The 23,181-nt window shown below is 38.8% G+C and overlaps 1 protein-coding gene across 1 annotated transcript in view; it reads right to left on the bottom strand.

Annotated features, from left to right (window-relative positions):
- Window positions 1–12,481: 12,481 nt before the first annotated feature.
- The window catches only part of GABA-B-R1 (gamma-aminobutyric acid type B receptor subunit 1), a 297,561-nt gene continuing 286,861 nt past the window's right edge, over window positions 12,482–23,181 (bottom strand). The window contains exon 16 of the mRNA XM_068225678.1: window positions 12,482–12,745. Within this exon, the coding sequence (XP_068081779.1) occupies window positions 12,482–12,745 (264 nt within the window). The remainder of the gene's footprint in view (window positions 12,746–23,181) is intronic.

Below are 23,181 nucleotides of genomic sequence, written 5' to 3'. Positions count from 1 at the left end.
GCAAAAGTTGTTGTGTTATCACAGCTGCATGAGGCCTGGCATTGTCATGAAGGAGAATGATGCCTCTAGACAATAGACCTTGCCGTCGATTTTGTATTGCCCGCCGTAATTTCTTTAATGTTTCACAATACGCATTAGCATTAACTGTGTCTCCACGGGCCATAAAATCAACGAGCAGTACACCTCGGCGATCTCAGAAAACGGTTGCCATGAGTTTCCTGGTGGACAGAACTGTCTTCAAATCTTTTGGTTTGGTTGGTGAATGAGCAAGATGCCACTCCATTGACTGTCGTTTACTCTCAGGTGATGCATAACAAATCCATGTTTCGTCCCCAGTAATGATGCTAGTCAGGAAAGAGTCTCCTTCATCGGAATAACATCCCAGAAACATCAGTGCTGCAGCCACACGCTTGGTTTTGTGCTCCTCTGTAAGCATACGAGGGACCGACCTTGCACAGATTTTTGACAATTTCATGAACAGTTGTTCGAGACACATTAGGAAAATGTTCACAGAGTTCAACAATTGTGACGCGCCGATCATTCCTCACGCATTCGTCTACTGCACTCAGCAGTTGGTCGGTAATGACAAATGGTCTCCCTAAATGCTCCTCCTCATGTGTATTCCCCCTCCCCAGGTTGAAGTTGCGACACCAGCGCCGAACAGACGACTCATCCATCACATTGTCTCCATACACCTCCGTTAATTGGCGATGAATATCACAAGGTCGAACGTTTCGTGCATTAAGAAATTTAATCACGGCCTTCACTTCACAACTGGCGGGGTTCTCCATTTGTTTAAACATTTTAAACGATCACAAGACACAACACAGGCAATGCTAGCTTCATGCAACCTCGCACAGAGCAGGCAGACAAGCCACTGACGCGGTCTGACCTTGCCCAGCGGCTACCCGAGTCGTCAGCGCTTCACGCGGCGCTAACGGGTACTACTTTCTGGATGGCCTTCGTATTTTTCTGCCAATCATAGGCTTTTTATAACTTTTTGACTGTCCAATAAAAATGAGAGGGTGTGTCTGGTTTTAGTCCAGAGCCTTCTCGAACCTTCCTCTCGGGTATAAAAGCTGATGCCTTTTTGAGCTAACTTGTCTTATGGATCATTGTGCTATTGTGTGTGTGTGCTAAGAGAGGAGGCGAGGGGCCTCATCCGTCGGCGAGCAGAACATCGGCTAAGGTAATGGCCACCATTTTTCTATCTCGGTAGTTAACTCCGCAAGCTGATTCGAGGGGAAGGTTCCTATCTTTAACTATGTAATAGTCAATTTCCTAAAATGTAAACTTTCTTTCTTCTCATGTAAAAGCTCAAGTAAGTCAAAAGTACTCTGAAAACCGGGGATAGAATTTCCCTTCAATTAATCTTGAGATGACTACAATGTTGTAACTGCTTTTCTCTTCTAAATTTTAAATTAACTTGTCCATCTAGTCACCTCAGTAGTTTGGGATTAGCCTCTGCACCATCGGGCCACAAGCCCAAGTAGGGTTTTAACCTCTTGATTTCAAGGAGCACAAGTGTTCGCCTCCATGCATTTTGTTTTTGGGGCCAGTAATTGAATCTGTTGATTTCCATAAAGGCCCAGTAGAATGGGTACTAGATACCCCTGTGTAAAATTGATATGGTCTTGTAAACTGTAGGTTATGCCTAGAGAGGCCTGAAAGTGTAATTTTTATTGAGAAAAGATGCTCTAATCTCTAGGGTAAAAAGTAAAAGTTGCCTTGAGTAGGCGGTTAGGGTTTGGGAGCGCAGTCTCCTTGGTTGAATTATACAGCATAAAGGCTCTTTTGTAATGTAATAGATATTTGTGTGGTGCCTTTGAAACTTGTAACCTTTGGAGCAAAGTGCTCTTGAAAATTGCAATTTAGAATTTCCTGTGAAACAAATTGGGAGATTCGTCTCTTTGCCTATCTAACTAAGTGACACATTATAGTGCTATTAAAACAATGTGCATGTTCTGACAGCTCCCAGCGTGGTAGTAAGTGGTGGCAGTTACTATGGCAACCAGTACACACCTCCCGTTTAAGCCAATCTCAGCCCAACACGTGCTCTCCCTTTTCCTACCCCCTCTGTCTTAAAGCTCCAAGAGGCGGTCGGTCCGAGTTCCACATTGCCAATATAGTATACCGTTGCACATGTGGCTGGGCTATACAACAGTGTCTGCTTTGAGTGATATCATTATCTATATAGTGTGTTTTTGAAACCAGCTAAATATTTATAGTACTATTGTGTTCGTGTAAATAAGTGTATCATTATCAAGGCTGGCATTCTAGTGTAGTGTATTGTGTAGTGTCATTTTAACACCTTGCCATTTTCTAAACTATAAAATGTTGCAACCCGTTCAGAGCGTCGCTAAATGACATCGAGGTCGACCAAGAATTCATTCCCTCGAAAAAAGGCAAGCGTAATGATGAGGCGTGGCTTAGTTATTCTCGGTCAAGCTATGTGCCTTATGAGAATATTTTGAGGCTGAAAGGGAAAATGGAGGGCCCACTGATAGACGTTAACAAAGTTGTAGAAAGAACAGCAGCAGCGTTAAAGATATTTCTTCTTCTGTGCTTCCTTCTCAACAGTGGACAAAGCATGTGAGATTTTAGAAATTAATAATCACGACCTGTGGTTAGATTATGTAAGCCTCTTTGCTTCGGATTTCAATAAAAAAGAGGTCCCATGACTAATGATCGCAAATTTAAAGGCACTCGAAACGACACTGTAAAAGATGGGCTTTCACCTCTCACAACTCTAATTTCAATTATAGCTGGCATTTAAAATTGTGCCGACGCATATGTCAGGGTCTGACAAATTTCTCCTCCTTATATATACAAAAATCTCTTAGATATTTCTCCCATCCTCACCAGGATTTGAAACCAGAATTTTGAGGGCAGGCCAGTCAAAGTGCCATTCTGCTAATGAAATCTACCTAAAAATGAAATAAATCTTCCGGGGATAGACTGATAAAGGCCTAAGAGGAAGGGGAATGAGGAGTATGTCTTACGATATTTGAGCGGATAAAATTACTGCTACCAGGCGAGTTGGCTGTGTGGTTAGGAGCGCGCAGCTGTGAGCTCGCATCCGGGAGATAGTGGGTTCGAACCCCACTGTCAACAGCCCTGAAGATGGTTTTCTGTGGTTTCCCATTTTCACGCCAGGAAAATGCTGGGGCTGTACCTTAATTAAGGCCACGGCCGCTTCCTTCCCATTCCTAGGCCTTTCCTGTCCCATCGTCGCCATAAGACCTATCTGTGTCGGTGCGACGTAAAGCAACCTTGGTATAACAGCAACAATATTTAATGTTATTCTAACGCTCTCATGATGGATATTAATTTCTGCAGAGCCTAGCACAGTGCGAGAGGCTTTCCAGCCGAATCATGTGGCAACACAGCGCTCCCACTCTTTGCTCGGCGCCACGTGCTGCGAGTTGTCACAACACGCACATTGTTTTAATAGGACTATAGTGATGTTGGAACCTTTGTAAATGATGAGCTTGAAGCTCAAATTAACTTACCAATTCTTGGTTTTTCTGTTTTCTTTTCTGTTTTGTACAAACTACCTCTGTACCTGAAATCTTGTTGTTTGTTAATATCTGAAAAGAAATATAACCTTTATTTTAAAGTTTTAAATTAATCTTTGACTGTCGTAGATAGACCCATTCCCACCAGCACCTTCTTTCACCTCTGCGTTCCACAGAATACACCGGAACAATTATAATTGGTTATTTTAAGTTCATACACCAGTGTAACAGCTCAGCTCTAATTTTAATATTTTAATTGTACATGTATATGTGAATCTAATATTCAAAAGAGACTTTCTCACTCACATACAACTTTAGGGAATGATCAAAAAACAGGTCTTTCTCAAATTAACATCTTATTGCTTACTTTATGCATTTAAGTACATTTAGGTACATTTAAGTAGTATTTATTATTAATCACAAACAGTCGTATCAGCATACTATTTTATTCCATAACCGGTTTTCAGACTCTAAGATCTATCATCAGAGTTAAAACTATTTCCAGTTCAAGACAGTTTTAGAATTTTACTCTGTCTTGGGTGGTTCTGTTCTGCAGGTGTTATAATGGGATGCCAGAGGTTGCTTATCTATTGTATTTAATACAATTGGCAATATTAATTGTTCAAGTATAACTAAGATGTGTTTATTTCTGATACAAATGCTCCTATATTAAAATGGAGTGAGGTTTTTATCTATAAAATTCAACAGGTTTTATTGGCCAGTATAAATCTAAAACAGAAACCTGATTAATAAAAAATGAGTAAAAAATACAGCAGTATTAGAAGGACGTCACTTCTAGCTGCACGAGTAAATATTATGACAGATCAAACCGATCTTAGAAGAGTCACAAAATTTAATGTCATTAATTTCCGAACATAGGAATTGTAAATTAAACCGATCTTCATTGTTAATGACTTGTTTGAAATCATCAGCAAAACTGAGGCGACACTAGACAATAATGAACAGCGGTGTGAAAATAAAAATTACGGATCAAGAACAATGCTAAGGTGACGTTCACATTATCATCACCAGTGAAATTTTATAGAATTAATGAACGGAAATCCAAATCTAACAAACTACAGTATTATTTATGAGTAAATTTCATGAATATCACATGATCCCTAGTGACAGAATTGCCGAACACATATGCAGAATTGAAAATTTACTTTGATTACTATGCAACATTGGTGATGAAGTTTTAGAAGTGACAATTATGGCAAAAGTTTACTAACACTTCAAAGAATAGGTCAATTTGTTATTATTGTCACAAACTAGAACACCTTGGAAAATTCTGCAGAAAGAAGAAACAAGACCGACAGCAAGTTACAACTACAGAAAAGAACGAGTATGAGCATGATTTTACAACTGAATCGATAGACACAAATTATTTCCTTATCCTCAACACCGAAGTACACTGACTGAGCAAATGTCATGGGATAGCGGAGCACTGATGCGCAGGTGTGTTGTCTGCGCACCAGACCTTGTGAGCAGTGGCTGTGCATGTGACAGATGTAACATGGAATGACCTCTCAGCAGTACATCGTTCTTAACTAAATCTATCCATTTCCTTCGTGGCCTTCCCACGGGTTGTCTTCCTTGTACTTTTCTGTAATTCCTTCCTTGCAGTTCTGTTTACTGGCATCCTCTTCATATGACCAAACCACTTCAATCTTGATATCTGAATCTTATTGAGGAGAGAAGCATCTATTCCTATTTCTTCTCTAATTTTCTCATTCCCAATCTTATCTTTCCTGGTTTTCTGGATCATAGTGCATAGGAATTTATTTCAGCTGCCTGAAGTTTGGAATTATTTCCATTGGTCAGTGTTGTGGTTTCAAGACTGTATGTAAGAATTGGTGTATAATAGGACTTGTACAATGTCATTTTTGTTTTCATGGGTATTTGCTCATCACACAGCAGGTGTCTTACCTGGTGGTAAAATTGTGTTGCCTTATTGATTCGATTGTTCACCTCATGTTTTGCTAGGTTGTCATTTGATATAACGCTACCCAAGTATTTGAAAACTTGAACGCTGTCCAGTTGGGCTTCATGTAACATGACTATTGGTTCTGCTCCTTCCCCATACACTTTCATCACCACCGTCTTGGTCTTGCTGATGTTTAAACCATATTTCTTAAACTCCTCATTCCAGCTTTGCATTCTCTCTCTCCTAATTCCTCTTCTGAGTCACTCCAGATCACAACATCATCAGCAAATGTGAAGGCTTTGATATCTCCATGTTCTTTCCTTTTAATAGATTTCATTACTAGATCCATTACAATAATAAATAGAAGTGGTGACAATGAGCTGCCTTGCTGCACTCCTCTCTTTGTTTCAAACCAGTCCGACAAACCACATCCTACTTGAATACAGCTTCTATTCCCACTATACAACATTTTCACTTTGTCTATGAGGCTGTCTCGCACTTGAAGTTCTTTTATGTCATATGCTTTCTCAATGTCCAAAAATATTAGAAATAAAGGCTTGTACTTCTCCCAGTATTTTTCCATTAGCATCCTAATTACAAATATAAGGTCTGTAGTTGACCTTCCTGGTCTGAAACCATACTGCTCTTCTTCCAAAATTGGTTCAACAATATCTCTGATTCTGGTCTCTATTATTTGTTGCAATATTTTCAGGACATGAGACAGCCTCATCAGAGGAGTTAATGAGATGAAATGAATGACGCCATATACAATAGTATCAAGGGAGAGGGTGAAACCCGGTGCTAGCACATAGCCTACACCTGCTGAATAGCACAAAGTGATCTGTTCAAGGCTTCATCATCATCATCATCATCATCATCATCATCATCATCATCATCATCATCATCATCATCATTTTCTCCAATTCCAGCTGACACCGGGTGAGAGCAAATATGATTCCTCTCCACTTTGCTCTGTCGTTCCACCATTCTTCTTCCAACACGATGTTCCAATCCGTTTCATTTTCTAATGCTACTACTCTTCACCAAGTCCATCCACCGCATTCTTGGTCTTCCTCGCCCTCTCTTCCCTGTCATCCGTCCTTCCAGTGCTCATCTTGGTAGTTTTACTTCATTCATCCGTTTGACATGTCCAAACCATTTCAATCTGTTTTGCTCCAGTTTGTCATTTAATTTCTGTACTCCCAGTTCTTTCCGTATATCTTCGTTTCTTACTCTGTCTCTCATCATTTTTTGTACCATACTTCTCAGGAATTTCATTTCAACTGCTTGTACTCTGTTCTCTTCCCTCTGAGTCATTGTCCAAGTTTCTGCTGCATATGTCATTATAGGAACATAATAAGCTTTATAGATAACTTTTTTAGCCTTCATTGGTATATCCTTGTTCAATACTAGTCCTCTCACCTGTTGATCGAAAGCACTCCCCAGTTGTATTCTTCTCTTAATTTCCAAATCTATTCTTCCATCTTCAGACAGTACACTTCCCAAGTATTTGAAGTGTTTTACTACTCCAATTTCTTATCTCCCACTTTGTTAATTCCTTTTCCTTCTTTCTCGCCTCTACTTATCACCACTGTTTTACTTTTCTCCACATTTATCTTCAATCCCCATTTTTCTATATTTTTATTTATTGCGCCTAACTGTTCTTGAACCTTAATGTCACTATTTGATGGACAAATCACAATCAGCAGTAGCATGTGGCCTCACTCCATATGAACAGAAAGGAAAGGTTTGGAATTGAATTCAGGTTTTTGGCATGCAACCCAGTAATTATAAATTGTTTACCACCACCTCTCCTACCCTGCCAGCTCTGATGGTGAGAATAAGACCTACCTGTGTCGGTGCAACATAAAGCAAATAACAGAGGTTATTTACTATTCAAAAATTATGGATTCTTTGTGAAACAGTTTTAGTTGGAGAATGCAACGAAGGGACTAGAAAGTGAAGCTCAGCAAGAGGAGCAGAAAAAATAAAGAGGTATGGGAAAAGTGTTGGACATAACCTATTTGTTCCATGTAGACATGAAAACAAATGCTTTCAGTATAAAATGTTCAGACCTTCACATCGTTCTTTTGTAAGGGATAAGTTAGCATCAAGCCCTGACAAAGTTTCTTAATATAATTTTATTACATCAAAACTTACCATTGGATCGGTTAACAGAAGATGGCCACGACAGACAGTAAATAACAACCACATGCATACAGTCTCAAATTTGTTTTACCGACAAAACGAGGGAAGCCAGGGAAAGTCTGTAAGAAATTTTTTATGCCTGTGCTTTGGTAAAACCAATAAGACTAAGAAATATAGCACATAAGATTAAATGTGGTGAACACTTCATTGAGAAGCAAGGTGGTGACAGAAGGTCTAGCAAATCTATATAGAAGAAGGAAAGTGTCTGTCAATTTTTGAAGAATATCAAAGGTCATGAAAGCCATTACAATAGGCAAAAGTCAAAGAGGATATACTAATAATAATGTTATTTGTTTCATGTCCCACTAACGACTTTTTACAGTTTTCGGAGAAGCCGAGGTGGCGGAATTTAGTCCCGCAGGAGTTCTTTTACATGCCAGTAAATCTACCGACACGAGGCTGACGTATTTGAGCACCTTCAAATATCACCGGACTGAGCCATGATCGAACCGGCTAGGTTCGGGTCAGAAGGCCAGCGCCTCAACCGTCTGAGCCATTCAGCCCGGCAGAGGATATACTGTACTTAGATTGCTCACTTAATATAAGTAAACTCTATAGAATCTATAAGAAAGATGCGATTGCAGAGCTGAAAGTCAGCTTTGCAATGTTTTGCCGTATTTTTGTGCCAGAATTTAACCTTGGTTTCAGAACACCAGCTTCAGATGTTTGTAGCTTTTGTGCCAAATTATCATTCCTTATCAAAACCACTCAAAATCCAGAAAAATCAAATTACACGATAGAAAAGAGTGCACAGATTACATGCCCATGCATTTTATGAAAGTCTTCGAGAAGAGCAACCGGAAGATACAATCACATTTGTTTTGACTTACAGCAAGTACAACCTCTTCCCAAGACACGGATTCAAAAGGCATACTATTAGAGACAAATAAGTTTGTATAATTTATATGTTTTTTTATTTTTTTATTTATTTTTTTATTTTTTGGCTATTTGCTACAGATATGTCTTATGGCGATGATGGGATGGGAAAGGCCTAGGAATGGGAAGCGGCCGTGGCCTTAATTAAGGTACAGCCCCGGCATTTGCCTGGTATGAAAATGGGAAACCACGGAAAACCATCTTCAGGGCTACCGACAGTGGGGTTCGAACCCACTACCTCCCGATTACTGGATACTGGGCGCACTTAAGCGACTGCAGCTATCGAGCTCGGTTATACCACTCTCCAGTATTTTATGTATGGATCAAAGACCAGGCTGGTCAAGGTGCTACAGAGGTATCCAGTGCTCTTTTACATCACTTGAGTTCACTAGATTTGGAGAATAAGAAAAAATTCGATTTTGTAACGGGTGTGCGGCTCAGAACAAAAACAATCACATTCTGTATACTCTTACTTTCTGCTGAGAACAACAGGCACTGAAGGTATTTTAATTACTTATCCAGTGAGAGGTCATAGCTATATGCTGGCAGACTGTTTTTGGTCAGACAGAAAAAAGAGTTGAGGAAGAAACCTACAATTATTTCAAAAGAAGAATACTATGATGTGTTTAAAATGGTGGGTGATGTTACATTAGCCGGCACCGTGGTGTAGGGGCCCCTGGTTCAATTCCCGGCCAGGTCAGGGATTTTTACCTGGATCTGAGGGCTGGTTAGAGGTCCACTCAGCCTATGTGATTAAAAATTGAGGAGCTATCTGACGGTGAGATAGCAGCTCCGATCTAGAAAGCCAAGAATAACGGCCAAGGGGATTCGTCATGCTGACCACGACACCTCGTAATCTGGAGGCCTTCGGGCTAAGCAGCGGTTGCTTGGTAAGCCAAGGCCCTTCACAGGCTGTAGTGCCATGGGGTTTGGTTTTTTTGGATGTTACATTACTAGGAAGAGACTGGAAACTGTATGATATTGATGCTTGTTGTTTTAAGGGGCCTAACATCGAAGGTCATCGGCCCCCTGTATGATGTTAAGAAGGTTGGATGTGTTTCAAGAAGTTAGATAAGATCAGTGAAATGAAAATAATTCTCATTCAGTGTACAGTAAATGAATGTGGAGGACATGAAGTTAAGGTAAAGGCCTGTGAACATTATAGATTTCAAAGTGAACTAGACATATTTCAATCAGTATTGAAGAGAGGTTGGAGCTCAGACAAAAGTATAAGTTTCTGCTTACAGGAAATCCAGCCATCCCATCCACTCTCAACTGAGAAAATTGAAGATGTGAGGAAACTTCTCCTTAAACTCTTTGGTGAAAATTGGTATAGGCAAAAAGATTTGGAATGGTACAAGAGATTGTTAATGGATACACCTGCAGCAAGTGTCCTCCTGTTGAAGTATTATGTGACAGTTTGGAAGATGATGTGGGCTTCCATATATAAAAATAGATATTTCTGTCTTAAAAGTTTCATAAAATTATCTAAGTAAATGACATTGCAGTTGAATGTTCTGCTTATTACAATTTTTCAAAATGTTTTAGACCTTATTAAATTAATGTGCAGTCAAAGAGGACTATGTCCCGTGTTCATAAAAACAAAAAGTATGATGTCTTCTCAGTTCAGTCAAAAACAACTACGTCCAGAATTTTGTATGTTAATACCGAATTTCTACTGTACTTTGTATCTACTTCTACAGAAATTCTACATAGGCCCTCACTTTAGGCAGCTTGCCTAACACTAGGAACATGATCTAACTGAATATGCTGTATTTTCTTTCAGTGTTATGTAAAGATGTATCCCAAGCTAAAATGCACATAAAACATATAAGTATGTTTCAGAATAAATGATTATTTCCTTTTAGTTCTGCTGGCTTCATTATGAAACAAGAAATTTTCTCAGTATTCTATAATGCTGATTCAGAGGGACCTTTCCCAGAAGTCATCAGGAAAAGAATTTGGGTTGACCATCACTGGATGTCAGAACCCAGGGCATGTATCCAACAGACTACCAATCTCAGCAGCAAAACTTATTAACAATTGACTTATTAACGATGTGTGACAAAAAAGATAGTTCCACAAGAACTTTTACATATATTATCACAGTTTGAAGTGTGAGCAAATTATTTGTAACACACAACTCGAGCCCAACAATTATGATTCTGACAGAGTCTAAATGGCTTTATATCACATTCCTGTTTTTATTTCTCTGTGCTGTTTTACTGTATATTTCATATGAAATTTATCACTATGATGTCACATTATGAGGGGTGTCTAAGTAATCGAGTTGTGATTTTTGTGCAATATTTTCCATTTCCTTATTGACATGAATGGACATCATTTAAAGTTTCTGTTATGCCAAAACAACAATGTGATATAAGTCTGAAGGGAGCTGTTTTGGTGGGGGGTGAAAATATTATATATTTACATATCTGACCATAATATGAACAGATAACAGGCAATACAATTTATGTGATTTAATTTGTTGAATTTTAAGTTGGTCTCAAACATTCAAAGTGTATATAACTCAAAACTACCAAAATGCACATTCACAGTTATGGCAAAGGGGGACAATATGTACAACAGTGAGTGATAATTCATGATAAACTTTGTTTCTGCTTCTACAGAAATGCAACATAGGCCCTCACTTTAGGCAGTTTGTCTTTTTTTTTTTTTTTTTTTTTTTTTTTTTTTTTTTTTTTTTTTAATGGGTTAAACACAATAGATGACCATGTTTATTAACTATGCCATTGTAACAGACTGAGAAGCAGTAACATATCAAGTAGGCCTAACACTGTGATTAAGAATGTATTAAAATGAGACATCTTTCCTCAATAGAATGATCCTTCGGTTTCACAAGAATGAGAAGGAAATTTCATTACTGAAGAACTAAGGAGAGAGAAGCTAGTTTGGAAAGAAAGACAGAAAATCCCAGAATGCACGTAAAAACCTGCACACAAATCATTGTGAGGAAGAATGGAAAGTTGTTGGCAAATTCACACTTCAAGAGACTAATGATATATTTCGACATATTTGGAAACATCGATGGAAAGAACCTTCTCTGTTACACCATGATACTGTTCAAATCCTGTGTGTTCAGCCTACTGGGTTCCACCTTCCTAGATGTCAGTGGAGAATACTCAATTGAATAAGGACTGATCAAGGCAGCTGTGGTGCTACAATTACCAAATGGGTATGGCAGACTTCATCAAACTGCAATTGTGCTGGACAGTTACAGACATTTCAACATAATGCCTCTGAGTGCCCACTTCAAGCTTTCCAGGCCACTTTGACATATTTTTACCTCGCAACCAATGAAGCCGTCCAGTGGATTTCCAATTTGGATTTGTAACCGATACTCCGATCTTATGATCTTGCAGGATCTTTTCTAATAGGTACATAACTTGTATAAACCTTTATATTATGATATGATAAAAAATAAATAGGTACATAAATAAATAAATACATACATGAATAAACAGATACATAAATAATCAATCAACCAGGACCTTACATAACAAACTGCTTCCTTCTAGCTTTTCTGCCTGAGAATTTGTGTTCCAAATGTATATTGTGGATTTAATAACTTGGTCATGTTTAGAGTAAATACCTGCAATTTCTAAAGTTCCACTTGGAACTGTGAAATAATATTTCACACCTATTTCAGAATGCAAATGATAAAACAGGAAACTAAGTCTAATAACAGGTCACCGTCTCCAGTGTTAACCTCACAGAACAGTCTCACGTAGAGATGGTAACTGTGTATGCATCAGTACATATATGAAGCTGCCAAAAAGCCGTGCAATCATCAGTTTGTGACAAGATTTTGGGTGTTCCAAAGCTATTTGTATTTAATGCTTGAATGTTTGCTGCAGACTTCACTATAGGAGAGACATGCATAACCTAGAATACATTACAGCTACAAAGTCATCAAGATCTGACTACCAATCTACAAATATGGCTCAGAGAACTCTATGTCTGACTGGCTGGCCCGGGAACTCCGAGTGTACACTGAAGTGCCACCCCCGATAGCCGAGTCAGATGTCCCTTCACCAGTGAGAAAATCAGCTACAATCAGAGATTCTTTGGTAAAAGTCAGACCTGTACTTGGAGCTGTATCCTGCTGCTGCGGTGCTGTTGCTCCAGCAGTTCCACTTTTCATGGCATCACGTTCTTGCAGACGTTGCTTCAGCAAACGAATCTTCTCTTCTTTCTAGGAATAAAGATACAAAATTTATCCATATATTTAATGACTGAATCTTTCAAATTACATACAATCAAGGTCATCATTATACATCATTGACAACCAATCTAATAGTCTGTGGTTAGCCTCTGGATTCTAAGAACAGTTTCAAATCCAGCAGATGTAATTGAATTTTTGAAGGTAGGGAAAAAATCCATTTGATACTCCATGTCATATGGTGTCAGAATGTAAGAAAAAACCTCTGATGACACATTTGGTGTTTACCCTACAAAATTAATTATAACTCAGCCATAGATCGTCCAACAGAGATCTATTTCTCTGCTATCTGGTAGAGTAAAAAAGAATGTCAAAATTGACATGCAAGTAGCCTACCATCTACAAGTATAGTGGTCTCTGTGTAAGGACGTACTCTAAGGGTGCAACCTTACCCTTTCTCCCCTGTAATATTAAGGTACTGATTTATAGTTACTTTTCTTGCTGTTGGGTCTTTCTCAGTGTCGGTAACCATACAGTTTAGGGACCCTACTTGCCGATACGACGTCTTACATTTACCGTTAATCTGGCATGTTGGCAACGTTCACTCGCAGTTCTAGCGTGAATTACGTATTACCACTGTATTACTGTTAAAATTACTAGTCATACATTTGCGAGAATATTTAAAGCACATTTTCTTTTTCTGTGGGATTGTAAATCTATTTGGCTAATACCAGGTAAGTGGAATTGTGGCATGTTCGGATAATGCATTTAATAACATAGTTTGTGTGAAACGATGAACACATCATTTTATTAATTACGTGGGATTAATTACATTTCGTCCCATACTTATGTACAGAAATAAGAAGATGTACAATATTAGAAGGATCCACCTTTCAATACTCCGTTGTAAGTTGAACTAAAAAGAAGTCACAACTTGTTTATTGGGACCGGTTTTGACACATTACAAGTGTCATCACCAGCCAAATAGTAAAGTAGGGCAAGATATAAAGATCTTAAAACAACTAATACATTGAACACAGGCAAAAAATTAACATTGATTCATATCGTAGCAATTCAGTTAATGTCCAAAACACAATGATCGCAGCCAAGAGAGTAAACAGAACATCATTGTCTTGCGCCGAAAACAAATATAGTTGAAGTTCACAAGCAGGTCAAGTATGCACTTATGTAGAGTCGTTGCTAGGCAGGTCTTGTAGGCATTTGTTTCTCAGGCCGAAGAGTAAAAGGTGACGTAATTGAAGTCTTAGGAAAACAGTGTAGGATTTAAATTTCGTCAAATTCAAAGTAGATATATAAGTTTGAAAATAATTTAAAACATTAAAAAGAATAATGTCAAATAAAAATACATTAAAAATAGGAAGAAATAATAAAAGAAAATTGCAATGTGAGGTTCAACTCGAAACAACTTGCCGTAGTAATTGATAGATGAATGGGAGATGATAAATAGAGAAAAGGTTGGGGAACGTTTACTATAGGGTGGTGGTGGTGGTGGTGGTGGTGGTGGTGGTGATTAATGCTGTTAGAGGAAGAACAAATGGGTAAATATCTTATATATAACACTAAACCGAGGAAAAAAGAGAGGAAGAGGTCCGACACTTCGAAAAATGAAGATATCGGTAAAAGGAAGATAAGGGCCACGAAGGGCGTGAAAATGAAAGACTCCCTAGCCCTCGCAAACCTAATAGCGTCGGGGTCGGAAAAGAACAAGAGTTGACCAAGGGAGGTCGGACAGGATAGATGAAAGTGAGGAGCCTGGCACAAGTAAGTGGAAGCAATGCCAGGACTCAGCTAAGGGCCCCGTGGTCGCCAACCCACGCTCCGAAGTTCAGAGCCCCTGGGGGGTTAGAGAGTGGGAGGAAAGGAAAAATGGAAGGGATCCTATATTTCGAAAAATGAAGATATCGGCCAAGACAATGTTGTTCTGTTTACTCTCTTGACTGCGATCATTGTGTTTTGGACATTAACTGAATTGCTACGATATGAATCAATGTTAATTTTTTGCCTGTGTTCAATGTATTAGTTGTTTTAAGATCTTTATATCTTGCCCTACTTTACTATTTGGCTGATGATGACACTTGTAATGTGTCGAAACCGGTCCCAATAAACAAGTTGTGACTTCTTTTTAGTTCAACTTACAACGGAGTATTGAAAGGTGGATCCTTCTAATATTGTACATATTCTTATTTCTCTATTCAATACGGAACGATCATGAAGTTTTTAACTTTAAATTATGTACAGAATTTGAATGGGAATGTTTAAGAAGGAAGAAAAATCTGCAAGAACTCCTCCGAAAAGGAAAGCAACGTTACATCCTGTACAAAAATCAATTCAGAGATTGCTACGAGGTATTGAAAAAGGAAGACAACGAGTTATCACTCGTAGTGATATGGACTTTATGACAAGTGTTTCGCAATTAATTGGGGGTAAGTGTTCATTTAGATTTTAATTTTGTTTCTATGATAAGTTTCTGACAGTGAGAATCAGTTGAAATGGAAAATATTTCGTTATGAACGTAACCTAACCTAAACATGTCTTGTCTCGACGTCAGTACGGTTTACAGACCCAGCCTTCGTGTATTCTTATTGACTTACGGCATATGTGTATGTAATATATTTGCTCATGTGTATTATTACAACGTGGTTTCATTTCAGATTTCTAATCTGTTTACTAGGTAATATCTGCCTCCTGGGCGACTGTCCTAAATGCAGATGATTGATTGATTGATTGATTGATTGACTGATTGATTGAAATCGACTGGCTTGATGTACGAAGTGGCATTTTAACTTACAGTTTCAATCTGCATTTAGGGCAGTGGCAGATTCCCTATCTGTTGTTTCACTGCGTTCTATCAGTGGTTCTTGAATTTGACTTCACCACTGTTAAGGGGTCTGTTGGTTATGGAAAAGACCTGTAGTTATTCACTTTAGGCCAACGATTAACTTTACTGATGCACTTCAATTTATAACTTCTCCAGTGTATGTTCATGTAATATTACTGGATATTGGTATCAGCAAATTACTTGTACTATAGGCCTATTTATTAGGTTCATTCAGTATTGACAATCTCCACCTGAATCAGTGCATGTATTCGTAGCAGTTACATTATCATTAATACAAGTGATCATGGACTTCTAGTCTAGATATACCATATTGATGTTAAACCACTATCAATATACTAGATATACTAATGCATGATAAATTTTAGCATAGAGTAGTGTAAGTAGCAATTCATCAACTTCATCATCAGGTGACTGTTGCATTGTAATTGCTTTCACTTAAAATCAGACATCTTTTTCAGTCATTCAACAAAAATAACAATTTTTGTCTGTTAATATCCCTGTAGAAGGTGGTTTCATATTTTTAGGGAAAAGATGAAATAACTTCATGCTAAAACTCAAAATTCCTACAGGTGCTAAATTGATATTTGCCACAGATTTGAAGAGAAGTGGTGCTATGAACAGTGAGAAATCTCAGATGTGGGTGGAAACACAATCATAGGATTAAGAAATATAGGACCCTGTGTATTGTGATGGATAATGTAGCATATCACTGTAAGCTTGTGGAGCATCAACCGATGACAAAATGGAGGAAGGATCAATTAGTGGTAATTATAATAGACTGCAGTCTTGCCTAAGCCACGGAGAGTGAGGTCGCATTGAGTGGAGGGTCCCGGGAGTGGGAGGTGTGGGTGAAAGTGCCGAGTGCAGGAAGGTTGTGGAGAAGTGTGCCGACAATGATTAGTGTAGAGCAGTACAGGGTGACGGTAGGAAGATGGCAGGGAAAAATGAAGAAAGAAGAAATGAAATTAGGAGGGTGTAAAATGGATTTGGAGAGAAAAGGTGAATTATTGCTATCAGCGGCGGTGATTATAATTTTGCTATGCATTGGGGGGGTCGAGCTGAACCCAGGCCCGACCTCTAGTAGAAATGAGGAAAGGGAAAATATGGACGCATTCAAAAGAGCCGTAAAAGAGGTGGTGGAAGAAGTTGGCCCTTTTGAGCAAATTAAAAATATGATTAAAGAACAAACCAGGGAGTTTGGAAAAATGGAGGTATGGTTAAGAGAAAAAACGGAAGATATAACAGCACAAGTGAGACATAACACCGAAGAAGTTGTAACATTAAGGGAAAAAATAGGACGATTAGAAGAGGAGAACTTTAAGCTGAAAGTCGAAGTGGAAGCCAATACTTTAATTCGAAGAAAGAAGTGCTTATTTATATATGGTGTGACTGAGGAGTTGAGAGAAGACAAAGTACTTACAACTTATAAAGTAGTGGACTTAACACAGGGGAAATTGAAACTTAATTTTAGTGAAGTAGATATAGACGAAGTGCAGAGGGTGGAAAAAATTAGGGGCAACAGGCCTATCAAACTAGAACTGTTTTCTACGTTGATGGCTGATGCTGTGATAAGAAATGCGAGTAATGTGCAGAGAGAGAAAATATGGATCAAGAGAGACGTGGGATGGGAGGCGATTAGGAACGAGAAAATACTCAGAAAACACAAGATTCGTGCAATAAATCAAGGGTTGAGAGCGACTATTAAAGGGCAAGAACTAGTGGTAGCAGGCAGAAATTGAAAGAAAATCTGGTCTGTAAATAGATTAATTGACTTAGACAGGAGGATAAAAGAAGACGAAGAAAAAGCGAGTGGTGCAATGAAAGGTGGGGAAGTGAGGCGAGATATCAGTAACAGTGTGCAGTGTGCAGAGGGTCAGGGAGAGGTGCCAAGTGAAAATGTGATCATAAACAGTGAAGAAACCCAAGTTCAGGAAGAGATGACAAGTGAAAAGGTGACCATAAGAAGTGAAGAAGAAAGGCAGGGGAGTAAAAGCAGTGAAGTAAGGGCAGGGCAGGGTAAAAAGGTGACGTCAGAGGCAACCGTGGGGTGTCTCAATCTGAGTTGGGAAAGAGGCAAGGGCAGAAAATTTACGGAGATGATGAGAACTGAAGTTGGAGGCAAAGGTACACAACAGAGTGAAGATAGTGATGAATTGGCAGCTAAGAGAGGTGGTAGAGAAGCAGGAAGGTATAGAAATCTGACTGACATGTGGGGTGCAGGTAGAAATGAGAGGGGTGTAGTCACTAGAAGTAAAAAATAATAGTTTAGTGAGTAGTGAAGATAGAGATTGTTAGATGTAAGAATGTAGTGTTGAGTAGAGGTGTTATTTGGTAAATATGTGGAGGCAATAGTACTTGTGTGTGGTATGAGATTGAGAGGTGGTATATGAAGCGAGGTGTTGGTATAGAATGGTAGTTATTTATTTATTTGACGTATGATGAATAATGACAACCCATAAACTATTTACACAACCAGTGAAAGATGAGTACAAAGTAAATACAAATTATCATATCTATACAGTCAAAGAAAGCAATTTACAAAGTTTGAAAGTACAAGAAGAAAACACAATATATTTACATCGCTATCCACCTATCAACTCTGACAGTTCATATATACACACTGAGTGCGAGTGATGTACATGTCACTAAATGTGAATGTCCAAACCCGCCACCCACTTCACTGCTTCGGGTGTTGCTGTGTTGAGGTCTTCCATGGTGCCAGTGAAAGCACGGAGTGGACATTCCTGCACTACATGTTTCATTGTTTGTCGAAACTCCCCACAATCACAGTATGGAGAAACTGACCAGCCCCAGGTGTGTAAAGTAGATGCTGTTCTACCTACTCCACATCTCATGCGGTTTAGTCTACTCCAGGTGCAATGTGGCAGATCAAAGCCTGCCAGCTTTGTGGATGGGTTATTAATATCCACTATTGCCCGAGCTGGGGATAAAGACCACTCTGTTGACCATTTAGAGGTGGGGTTGAATTCACTAGATGTTATCTTCACGGCTGTCTTCCAAGCAGGCTGGCGAGACTTCAGGCGTGTGCATTTCTGTCTGATATCCTCATGAACAGGTAGACTTTCATTCTTTAGCATTCTGGTCCATAGCTGAAAAAGGGCCTTCTGTCTCCTGATATGTGGAGGTAGTATATTGCTGAGAACCGGTAACCATTGGGTCGGTGTAGCACGAAGTGTACCAGTTATGATTCGCATGGTTTGACGAAGTTGTGAATCTACTAGCTGTGTGTGAGCATTGTTAAGCCAAACACCAGAGCAGTATTCTGCTGCAGAATAGACTAAGGCCAGAGATGTTGTCCTTAATGTGTTTCCATCCGCTCCCCAGGAAGTTCCAGCCAATCGTTGGAGAATGTTATTATGACTTTTTAGTTTGTTGGCGGTTTTCTGCAGATGATTTTTGTACGTAAGAGACCTGTCCAATGTTACTCCTAAATAACTGGGATTGGCACAATATTGTAGTTCATGGCCCTTGAAGAATACCCTTGGATGATGGTTTGCTTCTGCGTTGTTCAGATGGAATGTAGATGTCACTGTTTTCTGTGGATTGGGATGAAGGTACCATCTTTGAAAGTAGTCATCCAACAGTTCAAGGTCTTGGTTAAGAACTATTTCAGCTTCTGCGAAGTTGGGTCGTTGAATTGTAAGGCAAATATCGTCCGCATATATGAACTTTCGGGACACTGTTTCAGGCAGGTCGTGGATGTATAAGTTGAAGAGAGTAGGAGATAGAACCGACCCTTGAGGCAGACCATTGTTGACTTTGTGGAATTTGCTTCTGTTGTGTTCTGAATGAACTTGAAATAGTCGGTTGCTTAACATTCTGTCAATTAGTGTAATAATATTTAAGCAAGGAACAGCTTTAATCAGTTTAAGCATAAGACCTTCCCTCCAGACTGTGTCATATGCAGCTGTAAGATCTAAGAAGACAGAGACGCTTTTCAATTTCTTCTCAAAACCAACCTCCAGATATGTGGTCAAGGACAGTACTTGGTCACTGCAGTCACGGCTGGGTCGAAATCCTGCTTGTTCAACTGGAAGGAATGCTTCAATGGCAGGTGCTATTCGGTTTAGTATCAGTCTTTCTAATAACTTGTAGGTGACGCAGAGTAGAGCTATAGGTCGATAGCTTTGTGGGAGAGTTGGATCCTTTCCTGGTTTCAGAAGGGCAATAATTTTTGACTTCTTGAAGATTGGGAGAAGTCTTCCTGACTGAAGTATGGAGCTGAAGAATGCAGCAAGCCATCTTCTTGTAGCTGGACCACAGTTTTTTAGTAGTTCTGGGTAGATTCCATCTAGTCCTGCAGCTTTGCCATTTCGGAGTGATTTTAATCCCTCATCGACCTCTTGTGATGTGAAAGGTTGTGAATAGGTTGCGTTCGGTTGTGTTTCTCGTTTTGCCCGTTTAAGCTCAGTTTTAACCCATTTCGTGGTCAGTTTATTCCTTGTTGTTTTAGAGGTGGAAACGAGGTGATTTGCTATTGCTTCTACCTTGATTGGGGAATGTTGCTTTGGTGGTATGGATGTGGAATCTAATTTCCGAATAAGTGACCATGCTTTTCTGCTGGAATGGGTGAAATTCATGTCTTTTACAGTCTTCACCCACTTCTCTTTTCTAGCAAGATCAAGTGATTGTAGTAAATCTGTTGCTTTCTCGTGACTGCTATTTTCTTCGAATTCCTTACTCAGTCTGCTGGACTCTTCACTCCATCCCGGTATATAGTCTTTACGGAATCCTCTAGGAATATAGGTTTTTGCTGCTGATTTTATTAAGCTAACAAACCTCATGTAGTTCTCTGGGATAGGTTTAATCCATCTGATGTTGGCATCAGTAGACTTGGCATAAGCAACCCAGTCTGCTTTCTGAAAGTTCCAGCGAGGTCTGGGTGTAGATTGTATAACTGGGATCTGAATTCCTATTTGGTAGATTATGGGTCTGTGCTGGCTGTGCGGGAAGTTATTGAGCACTTGTCTCCTAACACGGCAAGATGGTAGTTGTAATAGCTTTTGTGTTTGGTATGATGTTTATTTAATGCTAAATAAGTGAGTGTTGAGAGGGAGCAGAGTTTTGGATGGTGGAGGTTGAAATGTGGTGTTGGTGAAGAGATGGTATATGAGTGTTTGGTATTTTGAGTGTTATATGTATTGAATGGTAGTTGTTATAAACAATAATAAAGTGAGTAAGTAAGTAATTAAGGGCATGATTGTCGAAGAAGTAAGAGATGGAAGTGGTGTTTGTGGAGTTGGAAGTTATGATGGTATTTATTTGTGAAGGCTGAAATGTGGTGATGGAGAAGTGGTATGTAAGTTATGATGGTGGAGGTTGAAATGTGGTGCTGGTGAAGAGATGGTATATGAGTGTTTGGTATTTTAAGGTGAAGATGGCTTGGTATCTAGATATGATTATGTGTTATGATTAAGTTATGTGTCATTTTGCTGAAATGAGGTGTTGGAGAAGTGGTGGTATAAAATGGTTGCAGTTATTGAGGACTATGGTTGAAATGTGGTGAGAAGTGGTGTTATTTTGTAAATCTTAGATTTTGTAAATTTTTATTTGGTGGTGTATTGTGGAAGGTATATGAGGTGGATCTGAAATGGAAATTGTGGGTAAGAGGTGGTATCTGAATCCGGGAGTTTGTATGTAGATGGTTTATTTATTGCTGAATTATTTTAGATTTGGGAAGTGGTATTATTGTATTTGTGTTTGGTATTAGTAAGTTGATGTAATTGGATCATTGATTACTGAATTTGGGAGATTGAGAGGTGGTATATGAGGTAATGTGTTGGTATTAAATGGTAGTGTATTGATGAATGTTTGGAGTTGTAGAGGTGATTTTATTATCTATTGAAACGAAATGTGGTGTGGGAGAAGTGTTGGTATATGAGTATTTGGTTTTTGTAAGCGAAGATGGTTTGGTATTGAGATGGTTTTATTTATTGCTGAAATTTTTGGAGTTGGAGAGGTGATTGTATTAAGTGGTGTCATTTTGTAAATTTTGGTTTGGTGGCGTGTGTTGTATTATTTTTCTATACCTTTTCGGTACAGTAGGTGGAGTTGGTAAGAGTAAATGCGGGTTGGTAAATGTAGTGTATGGTGGATTGGAATGCAATTGCGGAATGTTGGTTGTTATGGTTTGGGCAGAGAGTAAGCTAGAGAACAATGAAGATGATGTATGTACTGAATGCACAAGGACACGTAATGAGTGATGGTTGCGATAGCAAATGTAATGCTGAGCATGGCTTGGGTTTTAAATGAGATCAAGCATGAGTAAATAAGGATAAGTTGCAACATGAGTGGTATTAATGTGTTGAAAGAAAAGTGGTATTTAAGGTAAGTGTGGAGGGAGACCAGTGTTGAGATTTGATTGTATGATTTTTCTTTTCCCTTTCTGTGTAGGGTAGTATGGGACCAGCAATGAGGAATTGGGTTAAGAAAAGTGGTATTGTATATTTTTATATTAAATTATGTGATAAGGCTAACGGTTCCTCGAGGGAATCAACCGTAGGCCAGTTGGTTTGTAGGGCATTATTATTTTTATTAGTTAATTGTTTAAGTTATTATTATTTTCTTCTGTTATGATTATTTTATTTATTGTTGTGAACGGGGTGGCTTAGGCTGGATTATTTTATTGTGAACATGTATTTGGGGCTGAACGCCTGTTATGTTCATGAATAAATACAATACAATATAATAGACTGACTATTTTCTACTACCGAATTATATTTAACGTTGTTAAAGAATTTTATTTTTATTTTTCCTTTAATTTATAGTCATGGTGAGGCAGAATTGGGGTGACTCCACCACAAAACTCAACAAAAGATGAGCTGCAAAAGATGTGTCATATGAATCAAAGTCACTTAAAGAGGTACAGTAGTATCTAAACATAACTTTAGGTAGGCTAATGTTGTTTACTTTCATGTATGGATAACAATATTTCTTTTTTTTTTTAACCAGGTACTGTATATTGTTGATGAGATTCTGCACAATGAAGGCACAATGAAGGAGGAAGAAGAAGAAAGCTGAGGAATTAGCTGTACCGCTGTAAGAACTATTCCATGAGATTGAGGGTTTTCCAACTTTGCTGGGAAATAACATATTTCTAATTGCCCTGTCCTTTTGGATATAACAGCGTTTCATTTGAAAATTGTAGGGAAGGAGAACAAGATACATTTAAACTTTGAGAGACACTGAATATTCTAGATATCTGGTCCTGTCTGTGTGCTCTGATCAAAATTTATCACGTTATTGTGCATGCGTCTAGTTTTTTTGTACAAGTTGCTTTACGTCACACCAACACAAATAGGTTTTATGGTATGATGTGACAGGAAAAGGCTAGGAGTGGGAAGGAAGTGGCCTTGCCTTAATTAAGGTACAGCCCCAGCATTTTCCTGGTATGAAAATGGGAAACCACGGAAAGCCACTTTCAGGGCTGCCGACATTGGGGTTCGAACCCACTATCTAGCAAATAGTGGATACTGGCCACACTTAAGCAACTGCAGCTATCGAGCTCGGTGCATATAGAATGGTGGTGCTTGGATCACCCAATAGATAAATTTACAACTACACCATCAATACCGCGTAACTAACTCGT

The sequence above is a fragment of the Anabrus simplex genome, chromosome 1, assembly GCF_040414725.1.
Source record: "Anabrus simplex isolate iqAnaSimp1 chromosome 1, ASM4041472v1, whole genome shotgun sequence".
Taxonomy (NCBI): domain Eukaryota; kingdom Metazoa; phylum Arthropoda; class Insecta; order Orthoptera; family Tettigoniidae; genus Anabrus; species Anabrus simplex.
This window is presented reverse-complemented; position numbering and strand designations above follow the sequence as displayed.